General features: G+C 41.0%; 1 protein-coding gene across 1 annotated transcript in view; it reads right to left on the minus strand.

Moving 5' to 3' along the window:
- NEDD4L (neural precursor cell expressed, developmentally down-regulated 4-like, E3 ubiquitin protein ligase) overlaps positions 1-14,057 on the minus strand; it is a 339,833-nt gene that overhangs the window by 29,941 nt on the left and 295,835 nt on the right. The window contains exons 17-19 of the mRNA XM_023512363.1: positions 13,320-13,397; positions 11,207-11,261; positions 5,175-5,233 (exon numbers count right to left, since the gene is read on the minus strand). Of these exons, the coding sequence (XP_023368131.1) occupies positions 5,175-5,233; positions 11,207-11,261; positions 13,320-13,397 (192 nt within the window). The remainder of the gene's footprint in view (positions 1-5,174; positions 5,234-11,206; positions 11,262-13,319; positions 13,398-14,057) is intronic.

Below are 14,057 nucleotides of genomic sequence, written 5' to 3' on the forward strand. Positions count from 1 at the left end.
CACAGAGCTCCTGAAGGGTTATTTCAGAGGAGCTGGTCAGGGGAGGCAGCTCTGAGGAGCGGGTAGCTGAGCAAGCCAGATTTGAGCAGGAGACAAACCACGGCAGACAGTGGGTGCCAGGTCTTGAGAAGGGGAAGCACTTGCTGATGCTTTAGTTGAAACTATGATACAGAGGAATTAAACTGAAGAACTGACCACCTTCCATTCTCTCAGGCCAGGTGTAGAAAACCTGAATTCTAACGGAGCCTCTGTCCCCGGCTCACTGCCAACACATGGTCTCCAGTAAGGAATTTCTCCAGTTAAGTCGAAAGATTTAACAAAATATATCTGACTAGGGTCTTCCATTTCCCCAAATCTGTGATTCTTAGGAATTATTTTTTGTTTGTTCCCCCACTGAAAATGTTAAGGAAAAGTTTCAACATTCCTCAATGCACGTGCATGTTTAATTGTCTTAAAGAACACATTTGCCAAGGAAGAGATTTCAAAACGTTGCCCATTGCCTGTGATATCCATGCTCCTGCCTGTCTTGTAACCTGGCAGGTGCTGAGTAGGTGTGGGTGGGAAAAGATGCTGAGACGTTCCTGGCCTTTCTTCTGGGGAATGGTGGCATGCAAGCAGAAAAATCATTTTCTTCCTCCGATACTTATCTTTTCTGTCTAGAGGCAGTTCTCACGATACAATTAAGAAGAGTACATTTATATATTGTCCTCCTGAAAAGATTCCAACCACATACCAGGACACACACATCCCTACAACGAAGCTTCTGAAGAGAATTACATGTATTTTTCCTGTACTGAATGATCCAAATTACTTGTTTCCTCTTGAAAATCTGGCATCTCATTTTCTTACATACAATTTAACTTGCAAAATAAGGCTGTCTGAAAGATTGTTAATAACAAGTCTGTTGATTAAAGACCTTTTACTCTGTATTAAATTAGTTATTTTGGTACCAAGTGTCAACTTGCTTTATTGTGTATGTTGGCTCTAAATGGTATCATATCACTGTTGTCCAGATGATACCAATCATTGGACAGAAGGGCCCACGCCCAATGTGAAGACATGGGTGATGCCAGCATGTTTGGGGCTCCAGTCCTGATTCTGACAGTTGCAGGGACTGTCAGCAATGCAGTTAACTTTTTGAGCTTCTAAAAAGTTGCTGTGGGTTTTCAATCATATGATTATAAAGTTCTTGGGAAAGTTAAAGTATTACACAAACATGAGCTAGTAGCAGATCATCACCAGCAGTGTATGCAGATAGCATTTAATAAATGCTGCGACTGGTGGTACTTGTCACAGAGAGCATGTAGCTTTATAGGAATGTTACATACAATGCTACCATAGAAAGGCTCCCTGTCCTAAAAATATGTGGAAACATTGGACTAACTAGAATATTTTTAAAACTTGGGAAAAAGAAAAGAGAGACTCTAGGCACCAAATACAAAGACTGAAAATTAGAGAATTGAGTGTGCGCTCAACCTAGACTCGTAGGTGTGTGGGCTTGTGTTTTAATCCTTCCATGGGGACACAGAACTTGACCTTCTGTCTCCATGACCTAGAAAGAACAGAGTGTCCTGCTTGAAACCTAACATCTGAAAAGGAGAAAGGAAAATTCTACCCACCGGCCCAGGGAAGTTGCAAGAAAGCTTACCTTCTGTCCAGGACCATAAAAGGAAGAAAAACAAAAAGAAACAGACCTGTAATAAATCCATACTCGAAGCCTATACCAAAGCGAGGTCCACAGTTATACTAATTGGAAGTACATGAATCCAAGCCAAGAAGTTAACAGTAAATACAGGTCAGGACTTATAAAAGCCCCATAGGAAAAAAAAAAATAAATAAAGATGCGTGCACTCTCGCTCTCTCCCTTGCATGCAAGCCCACACATACACAAATCATAAACTGAACTTGGCAATGAGCTACCATTAAGAAGAATCTATAGACATAACAAGTGGGAGATTTAACAGTCCTAGGCCCAGAGATAATAGAATGATCTGAAAGAGGCCATGAAATAAAAAATATTCTTAAAATGCTAGAGATGAAGAATTAAAAAAAAAAAAAAGGGAAAGAACAAGACAGAATAACTATAAGGACAACGCAAACTTTCAGAGACCAATTAGAACTTTGAGTAATTAAACATCGTCACTGAAATAATAAACACAATGAACTGATAAAGAGATGATTTAAAAGCTTAAGAAAGAATTAACCAGAAGAGCTGAGTAATAACTCACAACACAGCAATGAAAGAGAGAGATTGGGTAAATATCGAAGTTGAGAGATAAGACAGTGCGAAAGTGAACCAAGTACCCAATGGGAGTTATAAAAATAGATAATCAGAGAAAACGGGAAAAATGTACTATGTGAAGAAATTAACAGCTGAGGATTTTATAGAAGACATGATTTTCATATTAAAGAATTATGAGTCCAAAACAGATTAGACAGAGAGAAATCCACACACACATGACAGTGAAATTGCAGGACATCTAAGACACAGATTAAAATTCCAAAACCACCAGAGCAAAGAGCAATTCACCTACACGGAAACAACAATCAGACCGACAGCAAACTTCTCGTCATTTATGAAGGCCAGAAACATTAAGAATACCTGCAAGTACTGAAGGAAAATAAGTTAACTGAGAATTCTATAATCAGCTGACCTTCAAAGACTAAGAAATGGTGCCATTCTCAGACTCACTCACAGTGCTGCTGGGCAGAGGTCCTCACACTTGAGTGGGCAGCGGACCCCTGGGAGGGGGCTTGTTAAAACAAAGATTGTCATACAGCCAGAGCTATGGAGTCAGGAGGTCTGGGGTAGGACCTGAAAACATGTTGTTTCTAACACGTGTTGGATGATACTGACATGCTGGTCATCAGAACACACTGAGAATCATAAATTGTGGTATGCTCCATTAAGAAAAAACGTAATTCACGGGAGGGAAAAATGGATGCAAGAATCAATGGTGGGCAAAGAACAGGTAAAATTCAATCAGCACTGACTGTAGGGGGAAAAAGATAAAATATTAATGACTATTTGAAAAGTTTAAAGACAAGGTAGTTTTAAAAAATTCTGCCCAATAGTAACATGTAAATGGGAGTAACAGCATTATGGTTCCCTGTGGTCTGATGCTATCCAGGATGGGGGTACAGTGACCAATTTTTACCTTAACTATGCTGGTTTGAAAGTTTAATATGAGTGCTCAGAGAATAGACTACGAAGTACAATTTGAAAGCATATAGAGAAAACAGGAGAAAATATTCAATCAATCTAACGGAAGGCAGGAAAGGAGACAAAACATGAGACAAAAGATACACCAGGCAAATCCTATTTTAGAAAGAAAGCAAGTATAGCTGTATACGTCTCAGACAAAATGACAGAACAATGATCACCACCGAGTATTTGACACAACTCTCTTGATGGGCAGATAGTCAGAGAAACAGTTAATAAAGATAATTCGAATACCACAGGCTTGACCTCATACATCCAACCAAAGACACGATACACATTCTTTTACAACACATACAGAAATTTACAAGAAATGACCAAGACTCCAGGAAAGGTTCAAATACCCAATAATAAATATTCTATAGTCAATGTTCTCTGCCCATCATGCAAACAAATTTGAATAATCAGTCAGAAATGGACAGGCAAAAATCCCTCCCATACTCTTCGCAACTAAAAAGCATATTTTAATTTATAAATCAAGGAGAAAAATCAAATGAAAATTGCCAAATAGTTCAAACTGAATGACAATAAAGGCCACATGTCTACAGTATGTTCCTAATTACTTAAGTACACATAATACCCCTACCAAAAGCAATGTCACTAATAATAATAATAATAGAAGAGCAAACAAAGCTCTTTCACGAATAGAAAACAGAAAAAAACAGGTATTTTTGGGGGTAAATCTACCTGGATTCATGATGCAAACAATTTTAAATGACCATAAAAACTGGCAGTGTTTGAGCAAAGGTAATTGACTAATACCTCGTAGAAATACTTGAAAAAGATTTAAAACTTTTGTCATTTGAAAACAGCATGGTTTCTTGAATTTACCTGGCTTCTGATGATGTAGAGGAGAAAATACTACCCTGTCAGTCAATTACAATTGTGACTGTGTCCTAAAGGGACCCTCAGAGTAAGGCAGTAGCAAGGAAAAAGTACTTTAACTGTTCTAATCCAGGTATTATTGGGTACTTTGCCTAAGAAACCACCACAGTGGCAGAACAAATCCAATAAATGAATGTAACAAGTAACTAAAGGAGTGTCAGTTATCAATGCACATCTGCAGTGTTAGTATCTTTTAAGTTTTCAAATGAACATATCTAAATTCAAAACATAAGCTGAATGGACCAAGATCAAAGCCATGAAATTGGTACTTTAAATATACCTATTGGCTTCTAGGCTCAGCATGTTATATACCCAACTTTAATTCCTTTTGCTCCTCTAGATTTTTTAAAAGAACCGCAAATCTGCAGTCTTCTGCTAATCTCATCGCAGTTCCTGTAATTCCAAATCAGCTCCTTACACTTTTATAACAACTGATGGGCAGTCCTCCCCCTCTCCCCAGCATGTGGTCCCACCCCCAAGTTTGTAATGCTGAGCGTCTGCTGACACTGTGGGACAGTGGAGTCCAGTTCCTTTAGGATGTCATTATACCGATGTGTCAGAACTGGCTCTTTTCCCACCCATTACATGTGAAGGGTACTATGAGAAAGTTAGTGGGTTAGCAGAATTAAAGATTCCGAACTGCCAGCTCCCAAAGTTAGCTGCAACCTCACCCACACTTCTACAGACTTTTAAAGTTGGAGAAGATTTAAATTGATTAACATGCATGTATTATCCCTGGCCCAAAGAGATGACAAAACTCTACAAATATTGGGCTTGGTTTTGCTTCATTCAAAAAGGGAGGAAATTTTGATCATACTTTTAATCTCCTCATTTACAAAGGAGGAGAAGAAAGTGTAGAATTCTACTATCATTATTAAACCAGTTTCTTTTCTTTTGCAGTGAAGGCCCTCCCAAAAAGTACATGCAGCTGTACCTTCAGCAAGAAGAAGATAAGAGTAATGTCTACTCAATTACTCCAATCCCTTGGCATCAGTTGTCAGTAATATACAAGAAATGCACACTTAGAATCAACCCAAATCTTAAGGAGTCAGAACTTGAGAATACTGACCGGACCAGTAATAGCTGGGTTCTGGAGTCTTGGGTCTTCCCACTGAGTGATTTTGCTATCTGAAAATGTTAAAAAAAAAAAAAAAAAAATTAGCATATTAGTTCAATTCTATTCTACGTAAAGAATGCTCTTGAAAGAATACCCTGGATTCCTGGGGCTGCTCAGTAATAATACCTCCCCTCACAAAAGATAAGTTATTTCAGAGTTAGAAGGTAACTGTGGTCTGTGTGGCAAATGCCCCTTACACTGTTTAAGTTAAAAACACTCAGTCAAAACTGCATAACTGCACGACGATCTATTCACACCGTTTTTGGCAAGCAATCTGTTGAAATTTCAATTACAAACTCCTGTTCTCTCAAAGATTTATAATTTGATCTTGATTTTCATTTCATTGAAAAAAAGACATAAGTTCCCAAAAAGGCTAATACACACACACACACACACGACTTCTTTTCTCATTTCAAATACTTTTGTATTTGCTTAGGGTATTGAAAAACTGCTTTCAATTAAGAATCTTATACTGAACAAATGAAAAATCCATCACATGCGTCACTCACACACACACACACACACACAAAATAATCAAAGCAGATAAAGGCAGTCCAAAAAATGAGAATTCCAGAGAGCAGAGGAAGAGTCCAGAGAACAGTTTCCCTTTGGCCAAGTTGGCAAGAGGTAGTTTTCTTTCTCCCAAATGAGTTAATGTGAACAAGACCGTGCCACCCACACCACTACCTGGGTAAGCGCTAACACAAATAGCTGCCCTGGACCCCTTAGGATTTGTAACTATGCATAATGAATACGATTTTAAAGACACCTGTGGGTGAGGGTGGGGATGGACTTGCATGAAAGGTATGGGGAGCAGTGATTTTCAATTGATATGCCATGAAGAATTTTAAAGATCATTAATTAATTTATTTTCAAAAGACGTTCAAGGCCCAGTATTCTTTTTTAACTTTTTAAAATCAACACAATTTGAGTGTGCTGAGAAGTTTTAACTACAGGTTCAAGTGTGCCGCGAGATTAAAAAAAAAAGTTGAAAAAGACTGCTTTCGAGTTTTAGAAACTCTAAATCGGTTAAAAAAAAATTATGTTTGAAAAATAACGAACACTGATTCACTTTATTTTCTGTATATTCTGTAAGTGGACTGATGAGAGTAACTAGTGAATTCAGTTTTAATAACCACATGAAGAATTTCTTAAAACTCTGGTATTGGCTTGGCACTTGTGGCTCAAGTGGCTAAGGCGCCAGCCACATACACCTAAGGTGGCGGGTTCGAATCCAGCCCGGGCCCGCCAAACAACAATGATGGCTGAAACCAATAAATAGCCAGGGGTTGTGGCAGGTGCCTGTGGTCCCAGCTACTTGGGAGGCTGAGACAGGAGACTGGCTTGAGCCCAGGAGTTGGAGGTTGCTGTGAGCTGTGATGCCATAGCACTCTACCCAGGGTGACAGCTTGAGGCTTTGTCTCAAAAAAACCCCCAAAAACAAAAACAAAACTCTGGTATTATTTTAAGGAAAGCAGAAGTTTTTTTTTTTTTTTTTTTTTTTTAAAAAAAAAAAGCTATATAAGGGGCAGTGCCTGTGGCTCAAAGGAGTAGGGCACCAGCCCCATATGATGGAGGTGGCGGGTTCAAACCCAGCCCCAGTCAAAAACTGCAAGCAAACAAACAAACAAAACACGGTATATAATACCCGATGATTACAGAATCCTTATTTTGCTTTCATGCTGGCAGAAAATTTACACGAAACATCTCAACTATTGAGAGAACCTTGATGAAAGCAAAAGCCATTTGGGGGTTCCTTAACCTTGAAAATAGAAGACTTTGGAAAGTAAAAGTTATTATTGTATTGGAAACTAAGAGAAAAGAAAACCAAAATAAAGGAAATGGAACACAGTTTAGTGGAAACTGTGCCTTAAAATACCACCTTGGATTACAACCACATCACCTGGATACGTCATCAAAGCAGAAAATAAACTGACTCCTGACTCACAAGGATTACCAACTCCTCAGAGCAGCCCCCACTGTCGATCTCCAGCCTCCACATCTGCACCTGGACTTCCTACAGGTACCTCAGCTCTACGCTACCAAAATAGGACCACCATCACCCAGCACCACCAGCCATTCATGTGAGCCCATACTCCAATTAGCAGTATCACTGTCCAAATCAGGAACAGGGCCACATCACTCACTTCTGTGGTCCTGAGCCGTCCCCATCTTTCTCCCTCATAAGGCTTCTTGCCAAGGTCTTCAATCTTTTTCCTGGACTATTCTCTCTAAGCTTCCCTGGCCATGGTCTCAATCCCCTTGCTTAAGACTTCCTCTACAGCTCTGGCCAAAGGGATTTTCTTAACAACAAATTTGAACCCTGTCACTTCCCTCTGGAAAATCCCTTAGGAGCTCTTGACTGGCTGCAGAATGAAGCCCAGTCCTCACACACACAGACAGCCCTTGGCTTGGCCACTGCTGCACACCAGCTATTTAGAGCAAAGCCATGCTCTCTGAAGGTGCATAATCTACAGACACACAGGCATCTCCACATGCTACCCACCCCCTCCTAAAATCACTCTTCACTGTGCTTGCCCAGCTCAATGTTACTCAGCACTTCCCATCCATTTGGAAGGTAACCCACTCCATCAGACTCTCCTGCAGCACGCCCCCATCCCCTGTACCCAACCACTCCCCAGGCAAGGGCAGTCCCTGCCTCCACTGCTTTTGCTTAGGGGTAACAAGTGGCTCACCCTCCAGTACAAAACCCTGAAACATCTCCTGGTACTCCTTACTAGATGTAAGTCCCTTGAGAACAAGAATCGTTATTCATCTCCACCATCCCCTCTCCACCACTTAACGGAGGTTCCAGCATGCAGCAGGAGCTTAATACATTATATTTTAAGTGACTGAATGAAGCTGATGGTGAACATGAAATCCCTTTATCAAAGTCTAAGCTTTCAAAACCATGCAAGTTTCTACATGGTTACAATAAAGATCAATTTTGCAACTAGGCATTGTCAGTGTATGGTAGCCAGTTATCCATATATATATTTTTGAATCTCTGAGTCTAAACTTGCTCTTCTTCTTTAAGTCATATAAACAAAAGGACAAAGAAGAAAGTAGAAGGATGAGAGACTCAGTCAATTTAGCCACTACTAACAGGTTTGGTAAGACTGCTGGCAGGAAAGACTAAATCAAGAAATTCCCTGGAATTGTGCATATATTTTCTTTCTATTTTGTATATATGATAACTGCGGCCAATTACTCAGCTGCCAGGCATGCCTGGTCTTTAAGAATGACATCATTCCTGTGAGCACTAGAGATTAAGTTCAAGATCTTCCCTTTAGCCTTTTACACCAGGCCTGAACACAGAAGCTATTCCATAAATATCAACCAAACACGTCAAGGAATCCAAAAAGAAAAGATTATTACTGAGCACTCGCTGCTTTTGAAATTAGATCTTTCAGATCACTGAATATGGTTAATCTTGAAAATTCTAACCTCAAGAATTTATGAAGCAGAAAATAATTAAATTATTCAAAAGACAAGTGCATTCTTATCTGTAATTCAATGTATAGTCAAATATCTCAGCTACGTTGGAAGACTCTGAACAACTCAGAAGATGACTGCTTTCACAGTAATTGCACATGTAGGCAGTATGATAGCAGAATTAGATGCTGGATTTTGCTAGAGAACTTTTTAGAAAGTGAGGTTTCATTTTGACAGTACGAAAGTTCCCACACATTATTTATCAGGTCATTAAACCCATTTGGGAGTGTCAGCCTGCTAAAACCTCTTCAAAAAGACAGGCCTTCTGCAGTCTGAAAAGACCAACTTTTGGCAGGAAGGCAAATGAAGTGAACTGTTTAACTGATGTGAACCTCTCTACTGCCTTCTGTGAGCAAATCTTCACAAATTACAAAGAAGTGCAGAAATGTAGCATTAATAGCTAATGGGGTTCTCATAAATTTATCTTTCTCTTAAGTGATTTCTGGTTGCCTAATTTATGCTGTTCAATGTATCTGTTGAAGAGAACATGTTGGTATGGTTGATAATTTTACCCTCCAAGCGAATGGCCACTAATATCACATTGGTGCAGCTCAATCAGGCTCTGCATTGGTCTATCCAACATCACTCCATCCCCAGGAATGAAGAGGAGCCTCCCAGGTGCTGTGCTGGGCAGAAGAATCAGGACTATCCAAAAGAGTGCTGATGTAACTGTCCAACTGACCAGGAGTCAGAGAGAGCTCAGGTACCCACCCTTTTCCAACTCCCTGTGGACAAGGACTGGGCCAGCTTGTGGCTGGGAGCTGCTGCTCCTTGAGTCAGTTCTTTCCACTTTGTGATAAAGGGCAGCAACGACCTGAGACCTTCTCGCTGACCCTCCATGACCCTGATTTCAAGTCACCATTTATCAAGCCTCTCCTGTATATTATGTTAGGTCTATGCACATCACCGGGGAAATGGATTGTTACTATTCCTAATGTATAGGTGGCTCCCTGCAATTCCCAGTTTGGGGTCCTTGAAGTACATTCAGAGCCTTCACAGCATCCTTTCCAGGTTGACCTGAGCATCACCCCCAGCCAGGACACTGTCACCATGTTGGGCAAATGCTGTGTCACAGACCAAGGCTGTGCTGCCAGTAGAGACCTTGTTTTAGTAAAACAATCACTAGTATTCACACCTGTCTTTGAAAACTGAAACGGTAATGCACAAAACGCTAAAAAGGAAACTGGAACTGGTTTTTGAGAAAAAGGGGTGTGACCTCTCATTTTAGTGAGTTCTCTAAAGAGTACAATAACTAGCACTTCAAGGGAAAAGTGGGGTATGTACATATATTAAAGCATTTATGGGAGCAATTTTATGCTCACCATACACTTCCAGGAAGTAGGCAAATCAGTATTTTTTCCTGATAAAAGACAAAAGCATATGCACCTCGAAATATTTGATTTGAAGGGTAGCCCATCCCTCTAAATATGTACGTACACCTATGATTCCTGCTTTTGGTTTAATTCTGAACTGCTGGCCCTCTTGCTGAATTCCATTCATAATAACCCCTCAAACCCTCAGGCCGGGGAGCAAAGCCCATCAATGCACTTGGCCCCTCCTTACACTTGGAAGAGGTACCGCGCCTGTGGACAGTGACCCGCCTGTGGACAGTGACCCGTCCTCTTCGTATGCGCTTTCCTTGAGACCAGACTTCTCTGCCAGCGCCTTGTCAGGGGGCTTTTGTTTAGTGACGGAAACATGGAGGTGGGGAAAGCTGGCAAGGACTTTGTGTTCACAGAGACCCAAATTCTGCCAAGTTGCATGCATGATTTCACTTTACGTCTACTTACAGCCTTCTTTTTAATATTCTTTTTCAGAAGTTTTCAGGGATCTATAAACATGTCACCTCAAAAAAGAACCCAAAACAAAAAATCCCCCCCCCCACCCCTGGCTAAAAGCAAACCTTTATTAGTTTAACTTTTAGTTGAAATGAGAAACCACACATTTATTCATAGATGCTGGAGCAAATGTCTACAGCAAATATACCACAACTTTACAAGAGCTACATAGGCATTAGTGTGGTGGGTGCAAGGGAACATGCTGCGAATAGAAAATAAGGTCAGAGCGGGCGCCCGGCCAGGCCCTCTGCAGGCCGCGCCCCACAAACGCCTGTGCTGCTCCCCACACTCTGCTCACACAGACTTTTGACTACATCATCATTTCTAATCTTATTTTCTATTACCAGAGTGTATTTATTAAAAGCACGAAAGTCAAGGGATCACCAACCAAAAAAAATTTTTTAATTAAAAACAAAAAAAGTTAATAGGTCACAAGATCAAATTGGGTGAAAGCTTGAGGGGCTACTTTCAAGCAAACATGGGGTGAATGCACAGTACCGTAGGAGGGCACTGACTCCCTGGTATCATTCTCGCCACATAACACCTGGCTGCCTAGACAGAGAGTAAAACGACAAAGCTTTCACTATACTATTTGAGTTACCCTCCCCCCTTACCTGCAATAGCTACACATCCAGAACAGTGCCTACTTACTATGATCGATATAAAACGTCCGGCCATCCAAGTGAATTCTTTCTTCCCAACCAGGCTAGTATCCGGGGAAGGGAGAGAGGGAGAGAACACAGGTGTTAGCTAGCAGTTTCCAAATTGAAGGAAGAATTGGTCTGTATTGAGATAGAGTCTCACTCTGTTGCCCTGGGTAGAGTGCTGTGGCATCATTATAGCTCACAGCAACCTCCAACTCATGGGCTCAAGACAACCTCCTGTCTCAGTCTCCCAAGTAGCTGGGACTACAGATGCCCACCACAATGCTCAGCTGATTTCTTTTCTATTTTTAGTAGAGACGGGGTCTTGCTCTTGCTCAGGCTGGTTCTGAATTCCCGAGCTCAAGCAATTGGCTGCCTGCATCCCCCAGAGTGCTAGGATTACAGGCGTGAGCCACTACACCTGGCCTCAAAGGCAGAATTTAAAAATTATAGGATACTTCTATACTCTTCCGTACAATGACAATAAGTTAAAACATTTCAGGTTAACTCCTGGCAATGTCTAGCAACATGCTTTATCACAGGTTCCACAATTTCAGATGTAGCCAGTGTGTGAAGAATGGGAAATGAGCTGCTATCGACAAAGCTTCAAAGGCAAACTTCAGCAGACCAGGGAACAGGGGAGTCTGAGGCTCAGCAGCTCAGTTAATTAACTAAATACTGAGTACTAAATGAAGGGAGAGGGTTAATATAAAAATGTTAGCCACAATTACTTTACTCATGTTATCCAGGCAGCTGGACAATCTAAAACTGGTTTTCTCTGCCACAAACTCTTACCATTCAAACTCATGAACTAAATATTAGATTTGGAAAATTTTTTTTTTTTTGCAGTTTTAGGCCAGGGCTGGGTTTGAACCCGCCACCTCCGGCATATGGGGCCCCTGCTCCTTTGAGCCACAGGCACCACCCGATTTGGATAATTTTTTCAAGATCAGGCTTGTTATCTGAACTTTTCCTGTTTGCTATCTGAACTTCATGAATCCAACAGATTCAGAAACAATTACTTTCTTCTACTTTCTAAACTTATTCTTTGGCATTTTCATGTTTTTCCAGGAACTAAACAGATTTGGAATGTATAACCTAATTATTTAGCAAATGGACTCTCACCTTTTTAGCCTCAAACTTATACCACAATATACCATATCCCACGCAACAAAAAGGTCTTCATGCTTGAAATTAAAATTCCCATTTAAAAACAGTCTTAGGAGTCCAACTCCTACTGGCCAGCTTTGTGTCTTTTTTCTTTAATTGGGGATGGGCTGTTGAGGAGGATACTTGTGAAGGTTTCACTCAAAACCCATTTGAAGTAGGCCTGGGGCCCATAGCTCAGTGAGTAGGGTGCGGCCACATAACACCAAGGCTGGCAGGTTTGAGCCCGGCCTGAGCCAGCTATACAATGACAACTGCAACCAAGAAACAGCCAGGCGTTGTGGAGGGCACCTATAGTCCCACCTACTTGGGAGGCTAAGGCAAGAGAATTACTCGAGTTTGAGATTGTTGTGAGCTGTGATGCCATAACGCTCTACCCTGGGTGACATAGTGAGACTCTGTCTCAAAAAAATAATAATTAAATTAAATTAAAAAAACCCATTTGAAGTAAATAGCTCAACTTCTGCTCAGGCCCCAAGGAGAACAAACTGGTAAAAAGATTTATCAACAATTTACCAACATGGAGAAAAATTTATAATATCCGCAGGTTAAACGACTTAGAGAAACTTTCTATGACTACTTATGCCTTTGTCTCCCACATTATTCTTATCATTTTTGTTCCTATGACTAAATCGGCAACATGATGGAATTCAGTGGTTGCTGAGTTACAAAATGAGTGAGCACAGCTTAAACTGACACCCGTTCAGAGCGTCTCTCGCACATCCTGGCTGCAAGGTCTACCTCCATTGGCAGCTAGCAATTCAGAAACCTCTTTAACAAGTAACCATAACATCCTATTAGAATTCAGCCAAACACCCAATTCTATTAAGAAAGAGACCACTGGGACCCAAGAAGTTTAGAGAAAGAGAAGGCCCACAGGACCTCTCACTCAATGCTGGCAGACGGACGAACAAACACTTTCAGCCCGTTCCATGTGCCTCCCGTGTACTCACAGGAAGAGGGCCAAGGTCATTGGGGTTTAAAGATGCCTTTGACCGCATGTGTACAGGAAATTTCAGGCGTGGATCTTCCTGTAAGAAAAATGTAGAAGGCAGCGGATGTTAGGAGGGGCTGTGTGCAGTCCATGGTTTCTTTCCTTCTCCAGTTATGTTCCAAGGCAGAGCACGGAATAGGGAAAGGGTTCCCTGTTTCCACTTCATACAGGAAGCCCGGTTCTCTGTCTTTCTGCTTGTGCTGGTGCAAAGAGGATGGTAAGAGTATTTAAAACAAGGTTAACCATTTTCCTGAAACTCTGAAAAAGGAGGAGAGTAGAAACCAGTAGCCAGGAACTGACTTCACTCTACTCCACAGATAGGCACTGGGGACAAGGGTCTGAGAATCTTCCCAGGGATCCTGCGCTCTGGAAGGGCAGCCACCCCATCAGTGCTTTTGTTCCCTGCAACTCCCCTCTGCTCCTGCCTAAGCAGGAATCTCAATCTGGTTTGCTTCACCATGTAAAGGCACATATCCTACTATTTTTACTTAGATCCTTGATCAAATTCTGCAGACTAAGTTCTCATGTATGTCTTAGTATTTAAAAGTTTTCAAAAAAAAATCTTTCTTACGAGATAGGCTTCAGAAAATACCACAGAAAATTAACAAAAGAGAAACAGGTGCCCTGACATCTTGGGTCATGCTTTATGATTCACAAAGAATAGTCAGATGTATGACCTGGCAACACTCCTTGTTAG

The sequence above is a fragment of the Otolemur garnettii genome, unplaced genomic scaffold (genome assembly GCF_000181295.1).
Source record: "Otolemur garnettii isolate 467f Iridium unplaced genomic scaffold, OtoGar3 scaffold00027, whole genome shotgun sequence".
Classification (NCBI taxonomy): Eukaryota; Metazoa; Chordata; class Mammalia; order Primates; family Galagidae; genus Otolemur; species Otolemur garnettii.